The sequence below is a fragment of the Ricinus communis genome, chromosome 6 (assembly GCF_019578655.1).
Source record: "Ricinus communis isolate WT05 ecotype wild-type chromosome 6, ASM1957865v1, whole genome shotgun sequence".
Classification (NCBI taxonomy): Eukaryota; Viridiplantae; Streptophyta; class Magnoliopsida; order Malpighiales; family Euphorbiaceae; genus Ricinus; species Ricinus communis.
Window position 1 is genome coordinate 26,949,418 of NC_063261.1, and position 20,314 is coordinate 26,969,731.

General features: G+C 30.5%; 1 protein-coding gene and 1 long non-coding RNA gene across 4 annotated transcripts; both read left to right on the forward strand.

Moving 5' to 3' along the window:
- The first annotated feature begins 13 nt into the window (after nt 1-13).
- LOC107261627 lies at nt 14-1,205 on the forward strand. Its single transcript, XR_001535535.3, has 2 exons — nt 14-146; nt 606-1,205. It is a non-coding gene; the product is annotated as an uncharacterized LOC107261627 (long non-coding RNA).
- Nucleotides 1,206-10,013: 8,808 nt separating this feature from the next.
- Nucleotides 10,014-14,197, forward strand: LOC8263366. 3 transcript variants are annotated; one of them, XR_007216352.1, is made up of 5 exons: nt 10,014-10,134; nt 11,343-11,613; nt 12,005-12,258; nt 12,630-13,849; nt 13,978-14,197. XR_007216352.1 is itself a non-coding variant. In XM_002523854.3 (3 exons), exons 2-3 carry the CDS (start codon nt 11,395-11,397, stop codon nt 12,116-12,118), a joined length of 333 nt encoding a protein of 110 aa, XP_002523900.1. In that variant the 5' UTR covers nt 10,014-10,134; nt 11,343-11,394; the 3' UTR covers nt 12,119-12,394. The 3 variants fall into 3 exon arrangements, 1 of the variants encoding a protein (XP_002523900.1); XR_007216353.1 differs by having other exon boundaries at nt 12,005-12,173; XM_002523854.3 differs by lacking the exons at nt 12,630-13,849; nt 13,978-14,197 and having other exon boundaries at nt 12,005-12,394.
- Nucleotides 14,198-20,314: the final 6,117 nt, after the last annotated feature.

Genomic DNA, 20,314 nt, shown 5'->3' on the forward strand with positions numbered 1-20,314 from the left:
TGGTATATGTTGGGTTTCTATATTGGGTTCTGGCCAAACCCATTACCCGGTTTTTATGTTCTATTGATTCGCCTAAGCCATCTCTTAGGCGAATCAATGACCAAGTCGGCTTCTGGATAGTTTGCAACCAATAAAAGCACTAACAGGTTTTTTCTTCTCTTTTATTTTCTTTTGGCTTTTGGCTTTTGGCTTTTGGCTTTTGGTCTTGGTTTATAGTTGCTTCTACGGTTATCCAATTTGTTTGTTTGCTTGCTGTTTCTTAATTAACTACTTACTGTTTTGTATATTTGGGGATTTAAATGAAATGTAATGCATATATGATATACCCACATCAGCTTTTCTAGTTTTTTTGAGTAATTGGCATTAGAAAAACGAATCTTTACAGCATTCTGATAGAATCGTTAAAGAAAAATCAGAACTTCGAGAGACTATCTTCATAATTAATTTTTCGATATTTAAAAAAGACAAAAATATTTGCAATAACTGCTATTGAGCTAGTAGTTTAGTGGTTGATTACACATATTTATGGTTCTGCGGGTTTGCAGCAATGGGGGAGGAGTTGATTTTAATGGAATTAGTGATTAATTTTGCGGGTCTTATTGCAGGAGAGTGACAAGGAAAGGGTTCTGAAAGAAGTTGTGAATTGTTGTTGGAAATATGAGTTCTGAAGCTTTACATGCTGTGAAAGTGTACCGACAGCTTCTAAACGCTATCAAGAAACATATTGGCCAGGAAGATTACAAGAAGCATTTTGGAGAATTTGTAATGTTAGAATTCCGAAAGAACACCAATCTCTTTGATCATTCTGCCATTGAGCAAAAAATCAAGCTTGCCCGCGACTATACTTTTCTGCTTAATAGTGTGCACCATCACAAGATACTCTTCTCTTTCATTGCCCTGGGTTACGATGGAGTAAAATGTTCTACATTGCATGCTTGAAGGTATTGTCTTTACTGTGGCACAATGAAATGAGTTTGGTTTTTCCATTAGATTGACAATACAAATTTCCTTTAAACAATCAAGAGATTGTGAAAAGTCAATAGTCGGGACTCCTTTTTGGTATGTAATGTAGGTTTTTTCTTTCTTTTGAGGGGAATGTGATGAGTGATGTAGTCCTCCTAGGAATTTGTTCTTTCTTGGTGCATGTCTTATGTTCTCTGTTCCTGCCTGCAATAATAGTTTATGCTCTCCAATTCCTTAATTTACTAAAAGCATTTTTAATTTACTCATATTATTCCATGATTATTTTATTTATTATATATTTAAAATTATTATTTTATATATTATATATAATTTAATTTATAATAATATTAGTATAAAATATAAGTTTTATTCTATATTAGTCATTTATAAAAACTATATAATATAGTCTTGTTAAATTTTTATATTTATTATATACTAACTCAAATAAACATGAGAAGTATATATATTAATCAACTTTAATTTTGTATCTCTTTTATTGCACTAATAATTATTCATACGTCCATATAATAACATTTTTTAAAAATAAGATTGTTAGAATTTTATTTATTTTTTATTATTATTACTTTTTAATATTACATATATATTATATTGAATTTTTTTGTAATTATTATATTCGACTAACAAGTTTTCAAACATATTACAAATTACTTTTAATTATTTTTCTATGATCCAAATTTAAAATTTTTATGTTTTATTATTATTATTATTATTATTATTATTATTTATAAATAAAAGTATATATTTTATTAGAAAAATAATAAGATTTATTATTAATATATAGTAGCTATGATAATTATTATATTTATTATAATTATTTTTTAAGAACATATTAGTGTTATATTTAAATAAGTCATAAATTTTTACTATATTTATTATTAGTGTTTAAGATCATATTTAATATTTTTATAAATATTATAATTAATATTTTTATAAATACTCCATGTGTCATTTTCTCATTAAAAAACGACATAACATAGTTTTATAAAATTTTAATACGTAAAGTCTCAATCAAAGAATTTTATTTATATATATAAACTTTTGTTATCTCTTAATAAGTTATTTTGAAATTAGAATTAGGTTGAAGTGAGATTGTCCATACCTGTGTAAATCCTTCAAAATATATTGTTATCTTTTATAAATTGTAACAATTGTTGAAGTTTTATTTTAAATATTCTATATATAATATCTAATTTATTTTCAGCGTTTTACCTTTCAATTTTACTTGTTATATATCTCAGTTTAAGCCACTTTAAATTTACCATAAAAAAAAAAACAAGTAAAGATTTCCAACCCATCGACAAATTGTGATTGCATCTTGGTAATTCTGCATCATATATCTTTGTCCTCCATTAAAGAAAGGAGGCAAAATAATTCTCTTTTCAATAGAATTATGTATATGATAATGTTTTTGCTCATAATAAAAAATTAATCTTTAAATACCATCGTCTATTATTTTTATAAAAATTTAAGAAAAACATAGCACATATATATTTAAATACCAACAATACATTAATCTTAAAGAGCAACAAAAGTAAACTTCTTATAAACCAAAAAAAAAAATATAAGGTAGCTGTCAAGATTATAAAAAAAAAAAATCAAACAATTGTCTTGGTATATTAGGATTAGCTATCTGAACCTCTTTGACCATTGTTTTGCTCAAGAATTTCATCATCTACTTATCATCATTTACAATGCGGTAATTTTCTCTATTCACCATCTTAGATTATTTATTTTGTCAATAACTTTATATTGTTATTTTATCAAATCAATTCTTTTTATAATTATCTCAAATTATTTTTGAATTTTTTGGTTATAAAAGCTTTTTTTTTTATATTTTTAATCTAGCATTGAGTGCACATTACGTTACATTAGGTGGTATCAGAGTAGAAATTCGTCCAATCCAAGATGTCTAATACTAGTGGTAATGGTATCAATCAAGCCTATGACGAAGATCAATGCTTACCTGCAGTTTGAAGAGCAATTGAAGAACAATGGGAATCAATAACAAGAATTGACAGAATTTGTCAATCAGTTCACTTTGTTGAGAGTTGACATTAACAGAAACTTAAATAGAGACAATAATCAAAGCCGGAGGAATTAATCTCGGAAGAGTAGCGGATGATCGAGTTCCTATTAATCCTAGACGATCCATACAAAACAATGATAAGCAAAATTATGTGTGTGTTGTTAAAAGATTCATGTTAACGCTTAAGAGTGATAATGATACTGAAAGACATAAGTGTTAGGAAAAAGGTTTGATGTAATTATTGATGGTGGGAGTCAAGAGAATATAAAGCAATAAGTAGGAAACAGATCTTCAAATCTTGAAATGTTCACATCCCATAATCTTGAAATTCTTGCCTCAATCTTCCAATCTTCTCTATCAAAGGCTTAATAATCTTGAAATGTTCGCATCCCATAATCTTGAAATTCTTGCAACCACCAACACAAATTATGCTATCCTGACACAAGATTCCTCCTTGACTGAAATCCAGAAGCCTCCTTATAATCCAACGTGGGGCCTACAGCGCCACAGATTTACTCTCACAGCAGCTCAGCTCGTCATCTAGAGAATTCTCAAGCTAACACCATTTACTTTGAAAAATTTACTTATTTATTTACCTCATAATCATCACTGATAAAAATTACTATTATCTTGAAAAACACTTTTGTAAAATCGTAAAATCTCTAGTCATTTTCTTTATATAAAATTCAACAATATCGCGCACCAGGGTGATGATGCCCCTATCACCAAGGGTTGCAATGCACGATGTATGATGCATGCCCTAAAAATGAAATAGTGTATGCCTATAGTGAAATGCCATAATGCACTCTTACGGGACTCGGCGCAATATTGTATTTTAAAAAAAACACTTGTTCTACTTGAAAATAAATAAATAATGTTCGCTCAAGTTTCTCTAGATTTCGAACGTCCGAAAACACTCCTACCACCTTTCTTAAGCTCCTTACAATCACCAACTCAACCATAAAAGCTCTGACATCCGCTCGACTTTCTAGGCACTAACTCCAGCGCTACTCAATAAGGCGATGCCGGATGCAACGACGATGCAGTTCATGACACGACTGCAAGCACTAAATCTGACTGTGGCGCCCACCATCGAAATAACAATCAAAGCTTCCAAAGGCGGACTGCACTAATCACTTGATGAAAACGGCACGAGTCTACCGCGCTACGAATCTTTCCATTGCTACAATGCTCATTCTCAACACAGCACCAAAGACAAGCTTACAAGGAAGGAAAGACTGACTCTCTAACTGAAGGCTGAGACACTAGAGTCAATGAAAACAACAAGAAAAACTTGATCCTAACTCCGCAGTACCAAGAAAAATCTCAACTTAGGTCGAAGGAAATCTAAACCTAAGCTCTGATACCAACTTTGTCACAACCCCATCCATGGGCCCGTGACCGGCACTAGGGAATGGGTAGGCGTAAGGCCACCGAATCCCATAGTAAGCCTAACACTCACAACTCAAACAAATCTCATTCAAAATTTTACCATTATTAATGCCACAATTTACAGTAACATTAAATTTTACACAATTAAATCGATCTGCCCGTAGAATTAGGCGAGACCCGAAACTACAGAAAATTACCACTGATATCCCTACTATTACTACTGCGGAGAATCTAAGATTTTTACAATTTGACATACCAAATCAAACACCACCCGATGATGAAGAAGTCAGTTACCGAGTAAGAGTCATGGAAGACTATGATCACGAATCGAAAAATGGTAAATGGAACCCTAGAGTGAGTTAAAATCATATATCTAAAACAGTTTCAAACATCTCAGTATCACATTATTTAATTTTAAAATAATTAATAAGTCATGCAAACCATACGTGTCATGCCATGCTTATACAAAAATAATTCCACATGCAACAGGACAGAGTACTTCAGTAGAACCCTAATCTCAATTCTAACATCTCGATTTATTTCAACACTTATGTCTCGACTAACCTCAACTCTAACATCTCAAATCTCTCATTCCAACAGGACTGGCGCCCAGAGAGCAAGCTCGATCAAGGACCTTGCCTCCAGTCCGGTCACTTAAATCTCAGCCTTAGCCTTTTGGCTCTCTTATCCAATAAGACTGGCGCCCAGAGAGCAGAGCTCGACCACGGACCTTACCTCTAGTCTGGTCACTTAAATTTTCAAATAAGCCGGTGCCCAGAGAGCAATGCTCGACCAGGGACATTTACTTCGGCAACCACACTTTGCTAAGCCCAGAGAGCGATGCTCGACCAGGGCAAGATCTAATCTTTCTTTCTTAGAAATTTTGCCTATTTACCCTTTTCCTATCTCTCTCAGTTTTATACTGGAACACTCATCCAATTCCTATGTTCTATTGCCGTCCCATCCCAAGTCATCATGCTATATTAAAATTGGTGATAAAGGAAGAAACATATTTAAATAGTAATTAAAAAGCATCATGCATATAATAATAATTAAATGAATAATTGAAATTGCAAATGAACAATCATAGTAACAAATCAAATTTTATGCATGATACGTGCATAAGCGATATATGACTTTAACTCACAGGTTTGGCGGCCTCCTAACTCTGCTCTGGTGCCTCGGTTGGAGCGAGTCGAACAAACGGACTATCTAGTCACGGAAACAATTTATCAAAACGCTGAAACAATCGATCATTAATCCTAGGTCTAGACTATTTAAGAATCTCGACGGAGAATTCTCAAAATCCGGCAGAACCTCCCCTACAACACGGACATTACCCCCCATAAAAACGAGTCCAGGACCTGTTAGAAAAACACTTCAAATATTCAACAATTTAAACAATGGGAGTCGGGTCCCCAAACTTCACTATTTTCCAACTCCGCCACACAACATAAAATACGAGGCAGGCAAACTAACAGATATTATTTTTGACTCACAAATATTAAATACTCAACACAAAATAATAAGTACAATTTTAAATCAAAGGATTTCCAAGATCAATGGGCCAAAGAAAATTACCGAGACGCTCGATCGCTCGGTCGACTCGCCTCAGGCCGCCGGAGTCCGATCGACGATCCGAACACACCATCAGACTCACAACGTCACGTTGATGACGATCTCCGCTTCTGATTTTCCGATCCGACATCCGATCATCCGGAGAGATTTACGGACGATCTCGGCCGTCGATTTGCAAATGAAGTCCGATCACCACAAAACCGGTGCCATTGCTTGTGCTGTGGTGCTGAGGAGTCGGGAAAAATATTAATGCAGTTCTTGTGGCCCGACTCATGTTATTAAATTCCAGTATGTTTGATATGTTTTTGGCAGGTCCTCGACCCGTTTTACGGGGGGTAAATATCCGTAATTTATGGAAGATTCTGCCGAATTCTCGGCAGATTCCTCGAGTCTAATTTAATTCTAGGCAGTCTACTCTAGGCTCTAAGTTTTTTAGAAAAATTTCCGAATGCCTATTAATTGTATATCTTTTGTTACTAGATAATTCAGCCTTCCCGCCAGCTCCACCCGAGGCATAAGAGCGGACTGCGGAACGCGTCAAATCTGTGAGATAAAATCACCTAATCGTTGCACTATTGCTGAGACTGAAATTAAAATGCTACGCTAGAAATTATGTTCATATGATTAATAGTATCCCAATATAAATAATTTCATTCAATTATTAATTATTGATAATAATTTAATTACTAATATTAGTAATGTTATGCTGATACAAAATCTATTATTTTTCCACACAGATTGCATGATGCTTTACTTAAGATTTTATAATCCTTACTTCAATATGTATTGAATGATTTTGTTAGAAAATGATTATTATTGAATGTGATGATTGCAAGTTGGGAATGTGGCTTTCGTAGAACATGCCATCTGATGGGTTACATCAGGACCGAGTGCGCACCGGTGATGATTATGGACAGGTAATAAGACTATATTGAGTTTTGCCATGATCGAGCATTGCTCTCTGGGCTGAGTACAGTTTATTGCCGAAGGTAAGGTCCCTGATCGAGTAATACTCTCTGGGCGCTGGCTTAATTGGAAATCAAGTGTTCAGGCTAGAGGTAAGGACCCTGATCGAGCTTGCTCTATGGGCGCCAGACCTGTTGGATTAAGAGAACCGAAAGGCTACTAGAATTTGGGGTTAGGGTTCTACTGAGCCACTCCTCCCGTAAAAGTAAATATATATTTTATTTTTCTTAATTTATTTTATTTTATTTATTTATTCGCATTTATGTTCATGGTTTGTTATACTGATTCAAGTTATTAATATTCTTTTGAGAAGAATGCAATAGACACAAGATTATTTGATTTTAACTCACTCCCGATACTGATAGTCTCAATTGTAATTTTTTTTTCAGGTGATAGTTAAAGACCTTCGCCGTCTACATTGTTAACAGTCTGACTTCTTCCTCTTCGGACTTTGTAATCTCCTTGTACTATTATACTTGTTTAATATTTACTCTAGATTACCTACAGTGGGAAATTTTAAAATTGTTATAATCATTCTAGTCCATGTTGGATGTGTGAAGTTATAAAGACCTAGTAGCATTTAATTATGAATGTCAATCGTGATTATTTTATAAGATGTTAACTGTTTATCTGGATTTTGTTCGGTAAGGCTTACTATGGGAGTTGGTGGCCTTAAGCCTACCCATTTCCTAGTGCCGATCACGGGCCCACAGACTGGGTCGTGACACGTTAATTTTGTGTCTATTGATTGTGTTGAGTATTAGATGATATTTGTGAGTCAAAAATAATTGTTTGTCGGACTGCCTGCGTAGTCGTGTTTTTGTGTTGTGTGGGGGAGTCAGGAAAAATAGTGAAGTTTGGGGACTCAACTCCTGTTCTTTGAATTGCTGGATATTTGAAGTGTTTTTCTGGTAGGTCCTGAACCCGTTTTTATTGGTGTAAATGTTCATGTTGTAGGGGGGGTTCTGCCGATTTTTCGGTAGAATTTACCCGAGTCGAGATTCTTAAACAGTCAGTCCTAGGAATCTAGACCTAGGGTCAATTGTAATTGTTCAGCATTTTGATAAATTATTTTCCGTGATTAGATGATTTGTCTGTTCGGCTTGCTCCAACTGAGGTACAATAGCAGAGCTAGGAGGTCGCCAAATCTGTGAGTTAAAGTCACTTAATCGTTGCACTATTGCTAAATCTGAATTTAATATGCTATTTTGGAAGTTTATGCTTAATATGGTTATTAGTATCGCAACGTAAATAATTTCACTTGATTATTAATTATTAAAAATAATATAAATATTATTATAGTAATGTTATAATAATATCAAATATTATAAGTTTTCCACACGAGCTGTATGATGTCTTACTCTAAATTGTTAATCGTTATTTCGATATGGTTGAATGATTTCTTTAGACAATGATATTTATTAAATGTGGTGAATGCGATTTGGGAAATATGGCTTGTAGAACATGCCGCCTGATGGGTTACATCAGGACTGCGTGCGCACCGGTAATGATCATGGACAGGTAATAAGATTATGATGAGTTTTGCCCTGGTCGAGCATGGCTCTCTGGGTTGATTTAAGTAAATTGCCGGAGGTAAGGTCCCTGGTCGAGCGATGCTCTCCGGGCGCCGGCTTGGTTGGAATCAAGTGTTCAGGCTGGAGATAAGGACCCTAGTCGAGCTTTGCTCACTAGGCGCCAGACCTGTTGGATTAAAAGAGACGAAAGGCTACTAGAATTTGGGGTTAGGGTTCTACTGAGCCACTCGTCCCGTAAAAGTAAAAATATATATTTTTTATTTATTTATTTATTATGGTATGATTATAATATGATTTGTATTTATGTGCATGGTTTGATATACTGATTCGAATAGTTAATATTTTATGTGAAGAATGCAATAGTCTTCAGATTATTTGATTTTAACTCACTCTCGAGACTGATAGTCTCAATTTATTTTTTTTCAAATGCGTGACTGTTAGTCTTCCCGTGATTCTTATTCAGTAACCCGACTCCTGCATCATCGGGTGATGTATTTGACTTGGTATGTAAATTGGTAAATTCTTAGATTCTCCGCAGTAGTAATAATATATATATCAGTTGTAAATTTTATGAGTTTCGGGTCTCGCCTAATTCTTCTGGCAGACCGATTCAATTGTGTAAGATTTAATGTTACCATAATTTATGGCTTACTACGGAATTCGGTGGCCTTACGCCTACCCATTCCCTAATGCCGGTCACAGGCCCACGGATAGGATCGTGACATATATATATATATATATTATAGATTATATTAACTAATAAATTAATCTTTTAATTATATCGTAAATCTCTAATCCTAAATCATAATAATGTTAGTTATATTGATAGTATTAATTTATATAATATTTAATTAATTAATGAATAATTTTAAAATAAATTTTTATGTAATTGCATAAATAAAATCTTAAAATTTATAAAAATAATTAAAAAATTTTAATATGATTAGTTTGTTATAATTTTTTAAAATATTATAAATTAATATTAAATATTAAATTTTTTATTAAATTGTACCTATAAATTTGATTCTATAATTATAATAATAATAATAATGGTGGGTAGCGTCTGAATAAACTATTAGTAATTTATAATTATGGATTAAAATTTATGTTGCATCGAGATCTCTAAAAATTCTTCACGTAACACTAAGACAATTATATTTCTCTATAATGTATTTGAGATAATTTCGTGGCTTGAATAAATTACATACTAATATTATATTTTTATTTATTTATTAATGATAACATATTTAAAATTTATTGAGCTAACATAATTTTACTTATTATTTAAAAAATATTTATATAAAAAATGAGATTAAAAATTTTAGTCTTTGGAATTATCTAGGTCTCAAAAATGCTGAAACCACCGTGGAATCGATTCGAATTGAGCACCAAAATGTGTCCGAATAGGTTTATTTTGTACTCTCTTCACTTTTCCCCAAAACGACAAAGCTTTGTGCCAACAAGACTCGCCAAGGGCAGATCCGTAAAATACCCAATTTTCCTTAAGAAAAAAAATAACACAAACAAACCCTACTGTATAAATAGACTGAAAGCCCTAATATTAGGGTTTTCATTTTGTGCAGCTCTCTCTTTCTCTCGTAATCTAATCCAATCTGCTCTTGTTTGCTGCTGCTCAATCTCAGGCAACATGGGGTTAGATTCATCCCTTTACACTCTGTTTTGGTTTTTTTTTTTTTATGCCTTTTTGTTTCTTTTCTTTAGCCTTTATTTTTCTTCGGGTTTTATGGATTTTTGCGGGCTTTTAGAAATTCTACGTAATTTGGTTGTGTGAGAATTAGAGCTTTTTCTTTACTATTTTCTGAAGATTGAGCCATATTTTTACTGAAGTTTAAAAGGCTTGAGATATTAATTGCTGCACTTCTTTATTATATGGGTGACTGACACTATATTGTGTTCATAGTGTAATGGGCTCAATCTCAATTGTTTTATTGAGTTAGATTTTTGCAGCTAAATGTTATTATTCCGTTGTAGGATTCAACATCATTTTTTTTAAAATTGTGTTTGCTTTCCGAATAGTTTGATTAAGGGTGAAAGATTTTTATTTTTCTATTCGATGTTGAAACTATAGCTTAAATATAATTAATTAAGTTTAGTTTAATGGAGCATTATCGGTTGTCTTAACAATGTTTAACTTGGGTTGCAGCTAATTGCTATGATGTTATTTTTATGGATTTAACCTTAGCTTTTGTGTTTGTGTTCGCTTTTATGGATCGTATAGTATTGGCAATTCTAATTCTTTTTTCTTTTTTTTTGTAGTATTGAATTTAGAATCTATAATAAGCTTAATTTAATTATCCATTTAGCAGAGTTTTGTTTGTTTGTTTGTTGTTTAATATGGTAAGATTTAGGTGTGTGATGGTCTGCTTCTACTGTTCCCTTGTCACTCTCCTGCAAAAAGACCCGCAAAATTAATCACTAACTCCATCAAAATCAACTCCTCCCCCATTGCTGCAAACCCGCACAACCATAAACATGTGTAATCAACCACTAAACTACTAGCTCAATAGCAGTTATTGCAAGAATCAGAAATCCCATCAGGTTGAATTAGCAGACTACAGTTTGAGCTGGTGTTATGATTTTCAGGCTTGTCCCGGAATGCATCTTACTTCAATTGCATTTGAAGGGACATTTTATGGAGAGCTGCTAAACATCAAAGTTTTGATTTTAATCAAATGTAAACAAGTAACAATCGACAAAGACATAATTTGTCAATCAGGATTACCCTGATGACACTCCTTTGGCATTGTATATGAGCTATGAGTGTCTGTGCGGGTTTGCAGCAATGGGGGAGGAGTTGATTTTGATGGAGTTAGTGATTAATTATGCGGGTCTTATTGCAGGAGAGTGACAAGGAAAGGGTTCTGAAAGAAGTTGTGAATTGTTGTTGGAAATATGAGTTTTGAAGCTTTACATGCTGTGAAAGTGTACCGACATCTTCTAAAAGCTATCAAGAAACATATTGGCCAGGAAGATTACAAGAAGCATTTTGGAGAATTTGTAATGTTAGAATTCCGAAAGAACACCAATCTCTCTGATCATTCTGCCATTCAGCAGAAAATCAAGCTTGCCCGCAACTATACTTTTCTGCTTAATAGTGTGCACCATCACAAGGTACTCTTCTCTTTCATTGCCCTTTGTTACGATGGAGTAAAATGTTCTACATTGCATGCTTGAAGGTATTGTCTTTATTGTGGCACAATGAAATGAGTTTGGTTTTTCCATTAGATTGACAATACAAATTTCCTTTAAACAATCAAGAGATTGTGAAAAGTCAATAGTCGGGACTCCTTTTTGGTATGTAATGTAGGTTTTTTCTTTCTTTTGAGGGGAATGTGATGAGTGATGTAGTCCTCCTACTAGGGATTTGTTCTTTCTTGGTGCATGTCTTATGTTCTCTGTTCCTGCCTGCAATAATAGTTTATGCTCTCCAATTCCTTAATTTACTAAAAGCATTTTTAATTTTAAAACTACATTCCTGAAAAGGTGGCAATGGTTTTTGCAGGATTTGCTGTTTTCTTACAACATTGCTGTGGACAGGTCAGATGAAATGAAAAGAATATTAGGAAAATCTGCTGCCAGCGTAGGTCTTCAGCTTCCTGAGGTTTATCAGCCTTGATGGTGAAGAATTTTTGCTCTTTATTCTATATCCTTTTGAGCATGCAGCGTTCAAGGTACTGTAAGAACTAGGAATTTGGTTCGTGCAGATTTGCCTAAACCTAAGATTTGGATTGATTTGTTCATTCTGATGGAACTTAGGTCAGTAACTTTGGATGTGCCAGTTTTTGGAAATTTATATTCTCATAAATCTAGTAGCTGCTTTCTCTGAACTACTATACTATAAAAATTATGTTGTTCTTGAAAGGATGATAAATGAATCTGTCTACCTTATTGACGTCTTTGCTTATGCAATCATAAATCATGTTGTGCCATTACCGTTTGCATGCTCTTGCAGTCCAACTAAATGTACTAAATTAACTTAGGACCATTGTGGAGTCTGAGAATTGTTAGTTCTGTGTAGTTATGTTATTAGATATCAATTCTAAGCTGGAAGTTCTATTCCTATTTTCTCCTTCCAAACTTTTTGTTTCTTTTTGCTTTCTTTCTCCATTTCTTTCTTTCATTTGCAGTGAGGAAGAAGGCTATGGGCACATATTTGTATAAATAAAAACACTTGAGAAGCCAGATTCTTGAAGATTTTACCCCAATGAGTAGGGTTTGCAGGATTCTTGGCATCACCGCCAAAAGATGCCAGTTTTACCCTGCCTCATTATGACATTGTCAGAGTACTTTTTTTTTCTACAGACATTAGAATGATTTACCATTTGTTTCTAGAGTCAACCTTGAGAAAACTGAGGGTTGAGTTAATATATCCAAATCGGTTTCTCAGTACCTCCATTTGAGCGCTCATTACAAGAATCAGAAATCCCATCAGGTTGAACCGGAATGCATCTTACTTCAATTGCATTTGAAGGGACTTACTTCAATTGCATTTGAAGGGACATTTTATGGAGAGCTGCTAAACATCAAAGCTTTGATTTTAATCAAATGTAAACAAGTAACAATCGACAAAGACATAATTTGTCAATCAGGATTACCCTGATGACACTCCTTTGGCATTGTATATGAGCTATGAGATCCTGGATTTTGTGGATGCACCATACCAACCACTTCACTCTTATGCATGCTCGGGGGTTGGAATTCTATCAAATATTTTCTTGTTCAGCAAGTGAAAATGGGTAAAATTGCAAGTCCCATGTCGGGGAAGCAGCACCTCTAAAGCCAATAAGAGCCAAGGAAAAGAACACAACTAGTCTACTGAGCTCTTACTTCCTTCTAAGAATGTCATAACGCATAACTTAGTCCATTCCAAGTTAAAGATGCCATTATTTCCATCTCATCCAAATACAAAGAAATGGAAAAAAATCTCTGTGAAAAGATTAGCATTTTGTAATACTGAAACAGAAACTACCTCTCGTAGATTTGTGGATCAGATCCAAAATTCAGAGTTCATGTTAATAAAAGGTCAAAACAGACAACTATAATATTGCAAAGACTTTACACGTGTTCAGACTTTCACACACGTGTCACCCTAAGTTTCTGTAACAGTGCCACTTATTCTGCTCTATCCTCTATATCACTGGGCAGTTGGCTAAAATTAGCAAGAGCTAAAAAAAAACCACCTACCAAATTTAGGAAGCGGCAATACAAACTATCATCATCAACAGCAAGCAATAACATCAAGAACAAGTAGAATAAGAAGAAGAAAATGGGTTCAGAGACTTTCTTAGAGGTGATACTGGCCATTCTGCTACCTCCTGTTGGGGTCTTCCTACGTTATGGATGTGGAGTAATTATTTCTCAACTTTGAACAAAACCCTTTTCTTTAGTCATCATGTAATGATCATTTTTCATGCTCTTCTTTCTTCTTTTGAAAATCTAACTAGTATTGGCTGGTTGTCTTGGAAATTAATGCAGGTGGAGTTCTGGATAGATTTGTTGCTGACAATTTTGGGATATATTCCTGGGATTATATATGCAATTTATGTATTGGTTGGATAGTTAAAGATTTGATGTTTTCTCTTTTTCTGTTTATGTACATGTTTTGAGGTCATTTGTGTATCTATCTTTTCAGATTATTATCTGTTTAGTACGGTTTTATGATTAATGGAGGACTTTCTTGTTATTTAATTTATAATTACAGCATTTCATTGTCTCAAATTTTCACCTTGTAGAAAACTCTTTTGTTTGTGAATCACTGAATTCTGAAGATATGTTCATATGTGATGGAAGTGGTAAAATGCTTGTTGGGTTTGTTAGAAATTTAGGACATCTTCAAGGTATAAGCTAATTCTGTAATTCATCAAGATTTTATAGAATTTAGCTTAAGTTTAATCAATTTTCTAGGACTTCAGATATACCGTACCCACCCATAAAATATAAAAATATGTTTACAACAACATTTTTTTAAATCGAGTTTTTGTGTATATTTGAGACAGATAACATTGCATAGAAATTGAACCAGCTCATCTATGAAATTCATTTATACCACACAAAAATTTGCAAAATACAATAATATCTATGTATGAACTTTTTATTTTGGTTTTATGTAGAAATTAGTTATATTTTTATCCCAAAAAAGGAAAGATTAATGTATTTAGAAGTACGTACCAACTTTCTTTCATTTTCTGTAAATAGCAGGTAACCCTTTGGCTTTCAAGAACTTCTAAGGGATGCTTCTGTAAATCATAATGGTTGAAGTGCATACTGTATGGCCATGAATCACTTGTCATGTCTTAAGCTGGAAAGCCTAAACTGAAATGAATTCTTGAATTAAGATGTAAGAAAGCAAGCAAATGAATCCAAAGGAGCAATAGAAGCAATCACTTTATACTTTATACTATTTTTCCAGGCAGGCTAAAAATAATCAAAGAATCATTTGTATAAAAGTACAATCAGCTTAATCCTGTAAAAATCTCTTGTAAAGCAACATATTTAAGAAAGAAAAGGACCTATTTATAAATACAGAATCAATCAAGAAAGAATGAATGATCAAATGTGACAGCCACAGCAAAGATAAAAGAAACAAAGAGTAGAAACAAGAACAACGGCTTCAACAACATAAAGAATCTTGAAGACCAGATTGTCTATAATTTTCAACTGAAACTGAAAATCAAGATGCTTCCATTTGAGAACTGATGAAATCTTCTTCAACGACCATATCTTCTTTGCCATTTGCTTTGCCTCTGCCTCTGTTTCCTACTTTCTCTTGACGGTTTTGATGAGGAGCTGTTGATTTGTTTCTCTATGTTATATAATATAACACAATACAGACCGTTATGTCTATAGGATAGGAATAAAGGTGGCTGGCTGCCTTGGTTTTCTCAAGAGAAAAGAAAGTTAGAATCCTGCTGGCCTAGATAATTAGTCATAATAAGTACCCCAATTTAATAATCTTATTTCCAACTTTCAAGTAATTTAAATATTTGGGAACATTATACTTAGCTGTAGATTTAATGTATAGTTATAATTAGGTTAAAGAGTATTATTAGCTTTGATTTGTTTAGTGGGTAATCCAGATGTTACTGCCGGCTTCATATGTAAGTCTTATTGGGTCAGCAGCAGACGTTAAATTAGATTAAGATTGCAGTTGCATTGCATGGCTGTATTCCAATTGCCTTCTAACGGTATAAACAGGTGATCGAAACAATAATAATGGTGTCTTGATGATTAGGTCAAATTTTTGTGCAACGGCTAGTACCTAAAAGAAAAGGGCCAAAGACTGAAAGTGAAACGTGGAGTCAAACCTTTTTTTTTTTTTTTTTTTGTGATGGAAGCAGTCCGGGTTTGCATTTCTACATGTATCTTTTGCCATAAACTTTAATATTATTTATCTCATATTTAGTTTAATTTATGAGTCAGTTTTCTATTTTTTTATTATGTCAAATACTTTTAAATAATAATAAAATTAACTACTACCACCTTCTGCATTAATCGAAAAACTAAACTGGTAATTTAAAATTATAATTTAATTATTAAACTTATTGTCAAGTATCAAACACGTCCAATATTAATTATATTATCAAGTTAGAATAAATTCTTATTTTTAACACGAGTTAGTTTTAGTGTCTAACTAAAATAATAAATTAAATATTTTTTTCTTGCTCTAATTTTTTATTTCAATTCAATTTGATTCAAATAAATTTAAATATTTTAGAACTATTTATATTTATAATAATATTATTATATTATTATATACTTTAATTTTAGTTATTAATATAAAATAAATATTTCTAATTAAAAAATATCATTCTATTGTTATTTTTATTATATTTTATAGTTAAACTCTATAAAAAATAAAATTTAAAATAAACAATCATGTCTTAACCTAGTGAAATAATCTAGATACTAAATTGAAAAATTTACTATCGGTGAAGAAGATCATGATAATCTTGTATGTTAAAATTGAGATTTTTTTATCAACTATTCAAATAAGACTAATACGAGTAAAAAATTTATTTTTAATATAGTTTAATTTTAATGTTTGATAAAAATAATAATATGTAAATATTTATTTTATTTAAAAATTTAAGACTAAATTAAATACATAATAGTTTTATAATATTAAATAAAAAATAAGTGCTTTTAATACGTTTAAATACTTTTAGAATTAAATTATGGTAAGAAATAAAAGATATAAACAAGTAAAAGAATACTAGATGTATTATTTTAATTAGAATTCAAAATTAACTTATGCTAAAAATAAGATTTTACTTTAATTTGATAATAAAATTAATTTTAAACGAGTTTGATATAAATTTACAGATCAAATTATAATCTTAAATTACCAGTTTAGTTATTCGCCTACGGAATGGGGTAATAGTTAGTTTTATTAAAACTTAAGAGGATTTTAATGTAATAAAAAAATACAAGGATTGAATCATATATTAGATCAAACTTTAAGGGTAAATATTACTTAACGAATTATATAATGACGTATGACATTTTTTATTCCATATTGTATTTGTATTAGTTGGTTTATTTATTATCATTAATCATTCATGATTAGAAACCAACCAATATAAATGCAAAAATTAATAGATAAATACCATAAATTATTATATATAATTTATTTTATCTACAAATGATGTGGTAGACTGAATCTACCTAAAAGAATCTTCATCAAATGAAAAAATCTGAATTGATAAATGATAAAAGTAAACAATAAATAATCTTATTTAGTGAAATTTTTTATTATTATATTTAATTTAATACCATTTTCTATTTAATAAGTGATATAAATAATTAAAATAATAAAATTAATTAATTAATATAACTATGTTCTTTAGATAATTATTTGTCTCATTAGCTTATGTAATTATATAAGTATAATATAATTTTAAAATTTTAGTAAATTGTCAAGATTTTAGAGTATCCTAACAAATTCATTTTTTTATTATAAAGTATATGCAAAAAAACTAGGCTTTTAAAATACTATCATTTATTTTCTTCTTTAAAATGACTTAAAAGTATTATTCTCTCTTTATATTTAAGAAAGGAGAAAGTGGCTCTTAGAGCATTCCAACAAACTTAAGTCAAGCTCATTTTCTATTACAAAATCTATTGAATCTTGAGAATTATTAATCATATTTTGATGGTAAAGGTAAATTATATTTTTATTGAGTATTTATGTGCAAGGAAAGAAGATTGATCTTTCTAAAATATGTTAAATTCACTCTAGTGAACTTTTATTCATGATCGTAAAACTCAATTTTTTAACTGTGAAGAAAAGTTCTTAGCCATGAATAACTTACAAATATAAAAAGATAATAGTATTCACGGCCTCATTCCCAGTCGTGAACCAAGATTCACACTGTGAAGAATTCTTCCTCTCCAAAATTTGAAGAAACCATAGAAGAATTTACGCCTAGAGTTTCCAATCATGAATGAGAGAATTTCCAACCGTGAAGAAAGATTCACATCCGTGAAAAAATGCTAACTCTTTAAATCTTTAGAAATCACAATAATGTTTATGGCCAGAGTTTCCAATTATGAAAGCAAACCTTCTCAGCCGTGAATTTTTGTTCACGCCCATGGCTGGTTCCAGATTTTTAAATCTATTTTTCACGCTGATGCTTTATGGCTGTGAAGGAATGTTTCTATTTAGAAATCACATCTTTATTTCACCTAGAACTATTTAAATTTTATTTTTAATGGTTCTAAATTAAGAAAGAGTATTTATTTTAAACCTCCATTTGTATTAACTCTCAACAATCTCAAAATCTTCATCAATTTCATCTTGTATTAAAGATTCAAGATTGGATTTGAATTTTTGGATAGTTAAGTAATTAATTCTTGTATTCAAAGCTCAAAAGAGTTAGGTTGAGTGTTTGGATAAGGATTAATAGCTTTTGTAACTAAGATTGAAAATCTTAGACTTTGTTAGAGTATGAGTCTAGAAAAAATTAGCACAAATTATAATTAATTGTCGTATACATTTTGTATTTGAATCAACCAGAGCTATCTGCATAGGTAGTATCCTAAGGTGTCCCAAATAATAAGACTTTCACATTTTTGTAAGTGGTTTAATATAGACTTAGTTTTTTTGAATTTTCATTATATTATACGATTTTAGAAATAATTCTCTATGATATCCAAACATACAACGTTTAATATATTTATATATTTTAATTCAAAAACTAACTCTGAGCAACTATGTTATAATAGAGATAGAACAATTTGATCATATTGTTTATTAAAAAATGATAGCAAAAACTTAATTACAACAATTTAATTAAAAATTTTGCAAATTAAAAAATGAGAAACTTTTGACTTCTCTTTCTAAATTTAGTTACGCATTATTTGATTTTATTTGTTGCATCATATATATATATATATATATATATATATATATATATATATATAAATTTTTTAAATCCGAATTGTTTTGAAATGTGTGCTTATTTTTTAACATAAGAAATTCGGTATTTTTATTTTTATTTTTTTAAAAAAATCATAAATATTAAAAAGCGTGATGAGAATTTGAAAATTGAGATATTCGAAGGTGCTAAATCAATCATGCATGAGCTGCTACAATAGCTTTAGAATTTTTGTTTTGACATGTGTACTTGCTTTTGTCATATGATATTTAAGTTTATGTGTAATTATATAGTTTTTCTATTAATTTATTGATGAATAAGTTACATTCCTAATTAAACATTGACTTTAATTCTAAGAAATAACATATTATTTATATTTTAATATTATATTAACTAATAAATAGTTTTTTAGAATAATGATATTAATTATATCTCAAGAAATAACATATTAATTATATTCTAATACTAGTAATTTACTCAAATTGTTCCATGATTATTTTATTTATTATATATTTAAAATTATTATTTTATATATTATATATAATTTAATTTATAATAATATTAGTATAAAATATAAGTTTTATTCTATATTAGTCATTTATAAAAATTATATAATATAGTCTTGTTAAATTTTTATACTTATTATATGCTAACTCAAATAAACATGAGAAGTATATATATTAATCAATTTTAATTTTGTATCTCTTTCATTGCACTAATAAGTGCTCATACGTCCATATAATAACATTTTTTAAAAATCAAATTGTTAGAATTCTATTTATTTTTTATTATTATTACTTTTTAATATTACATACATATTATATTGAATTTTTTTTGTAATTATTATATTCGACTAATAAGTTCACAAACATATTACAAATTACTTTTAATTATTTTTCTATGATCCAAATTTAAAATTTTTATGTTTTATTATTATTATTATTATTATTATTTATAAATATAAGTATATATTTTATTAGAAAAATAATAAGATTTATTATTAATATATAGTAGCTATGATAATTATTATATTTATTATAATTATTTTTTAAGAACATAATAGTGTTATATTTAAATAAGTCATAAATTTTTACTATATTTATTATTAGTCTTTAAGATCATATTTAATGTTTTTATAAATATTATAATTAATATTTTTATAAATACTCCATGTGTCATTTTCTCATTAAAAAACGACATAACATAGCTTTATAAAATTTTAATATGTAAAGTCTCAATCAAAAATTTTATATATATATATATATATATATATATATATTCTTTTGTCTTTTTCTTTTCTTTCTTTTTTCTTTATATGACTCCTTTTTTCCCTTTTTTATTATTATTATTATTGGGCCTTTTGGCCCATTACAAAATATTTTTGGGCTGCCATTTCTGGTTTTCAACCTACGGGTTTGCAGAGATGTCATTTAATG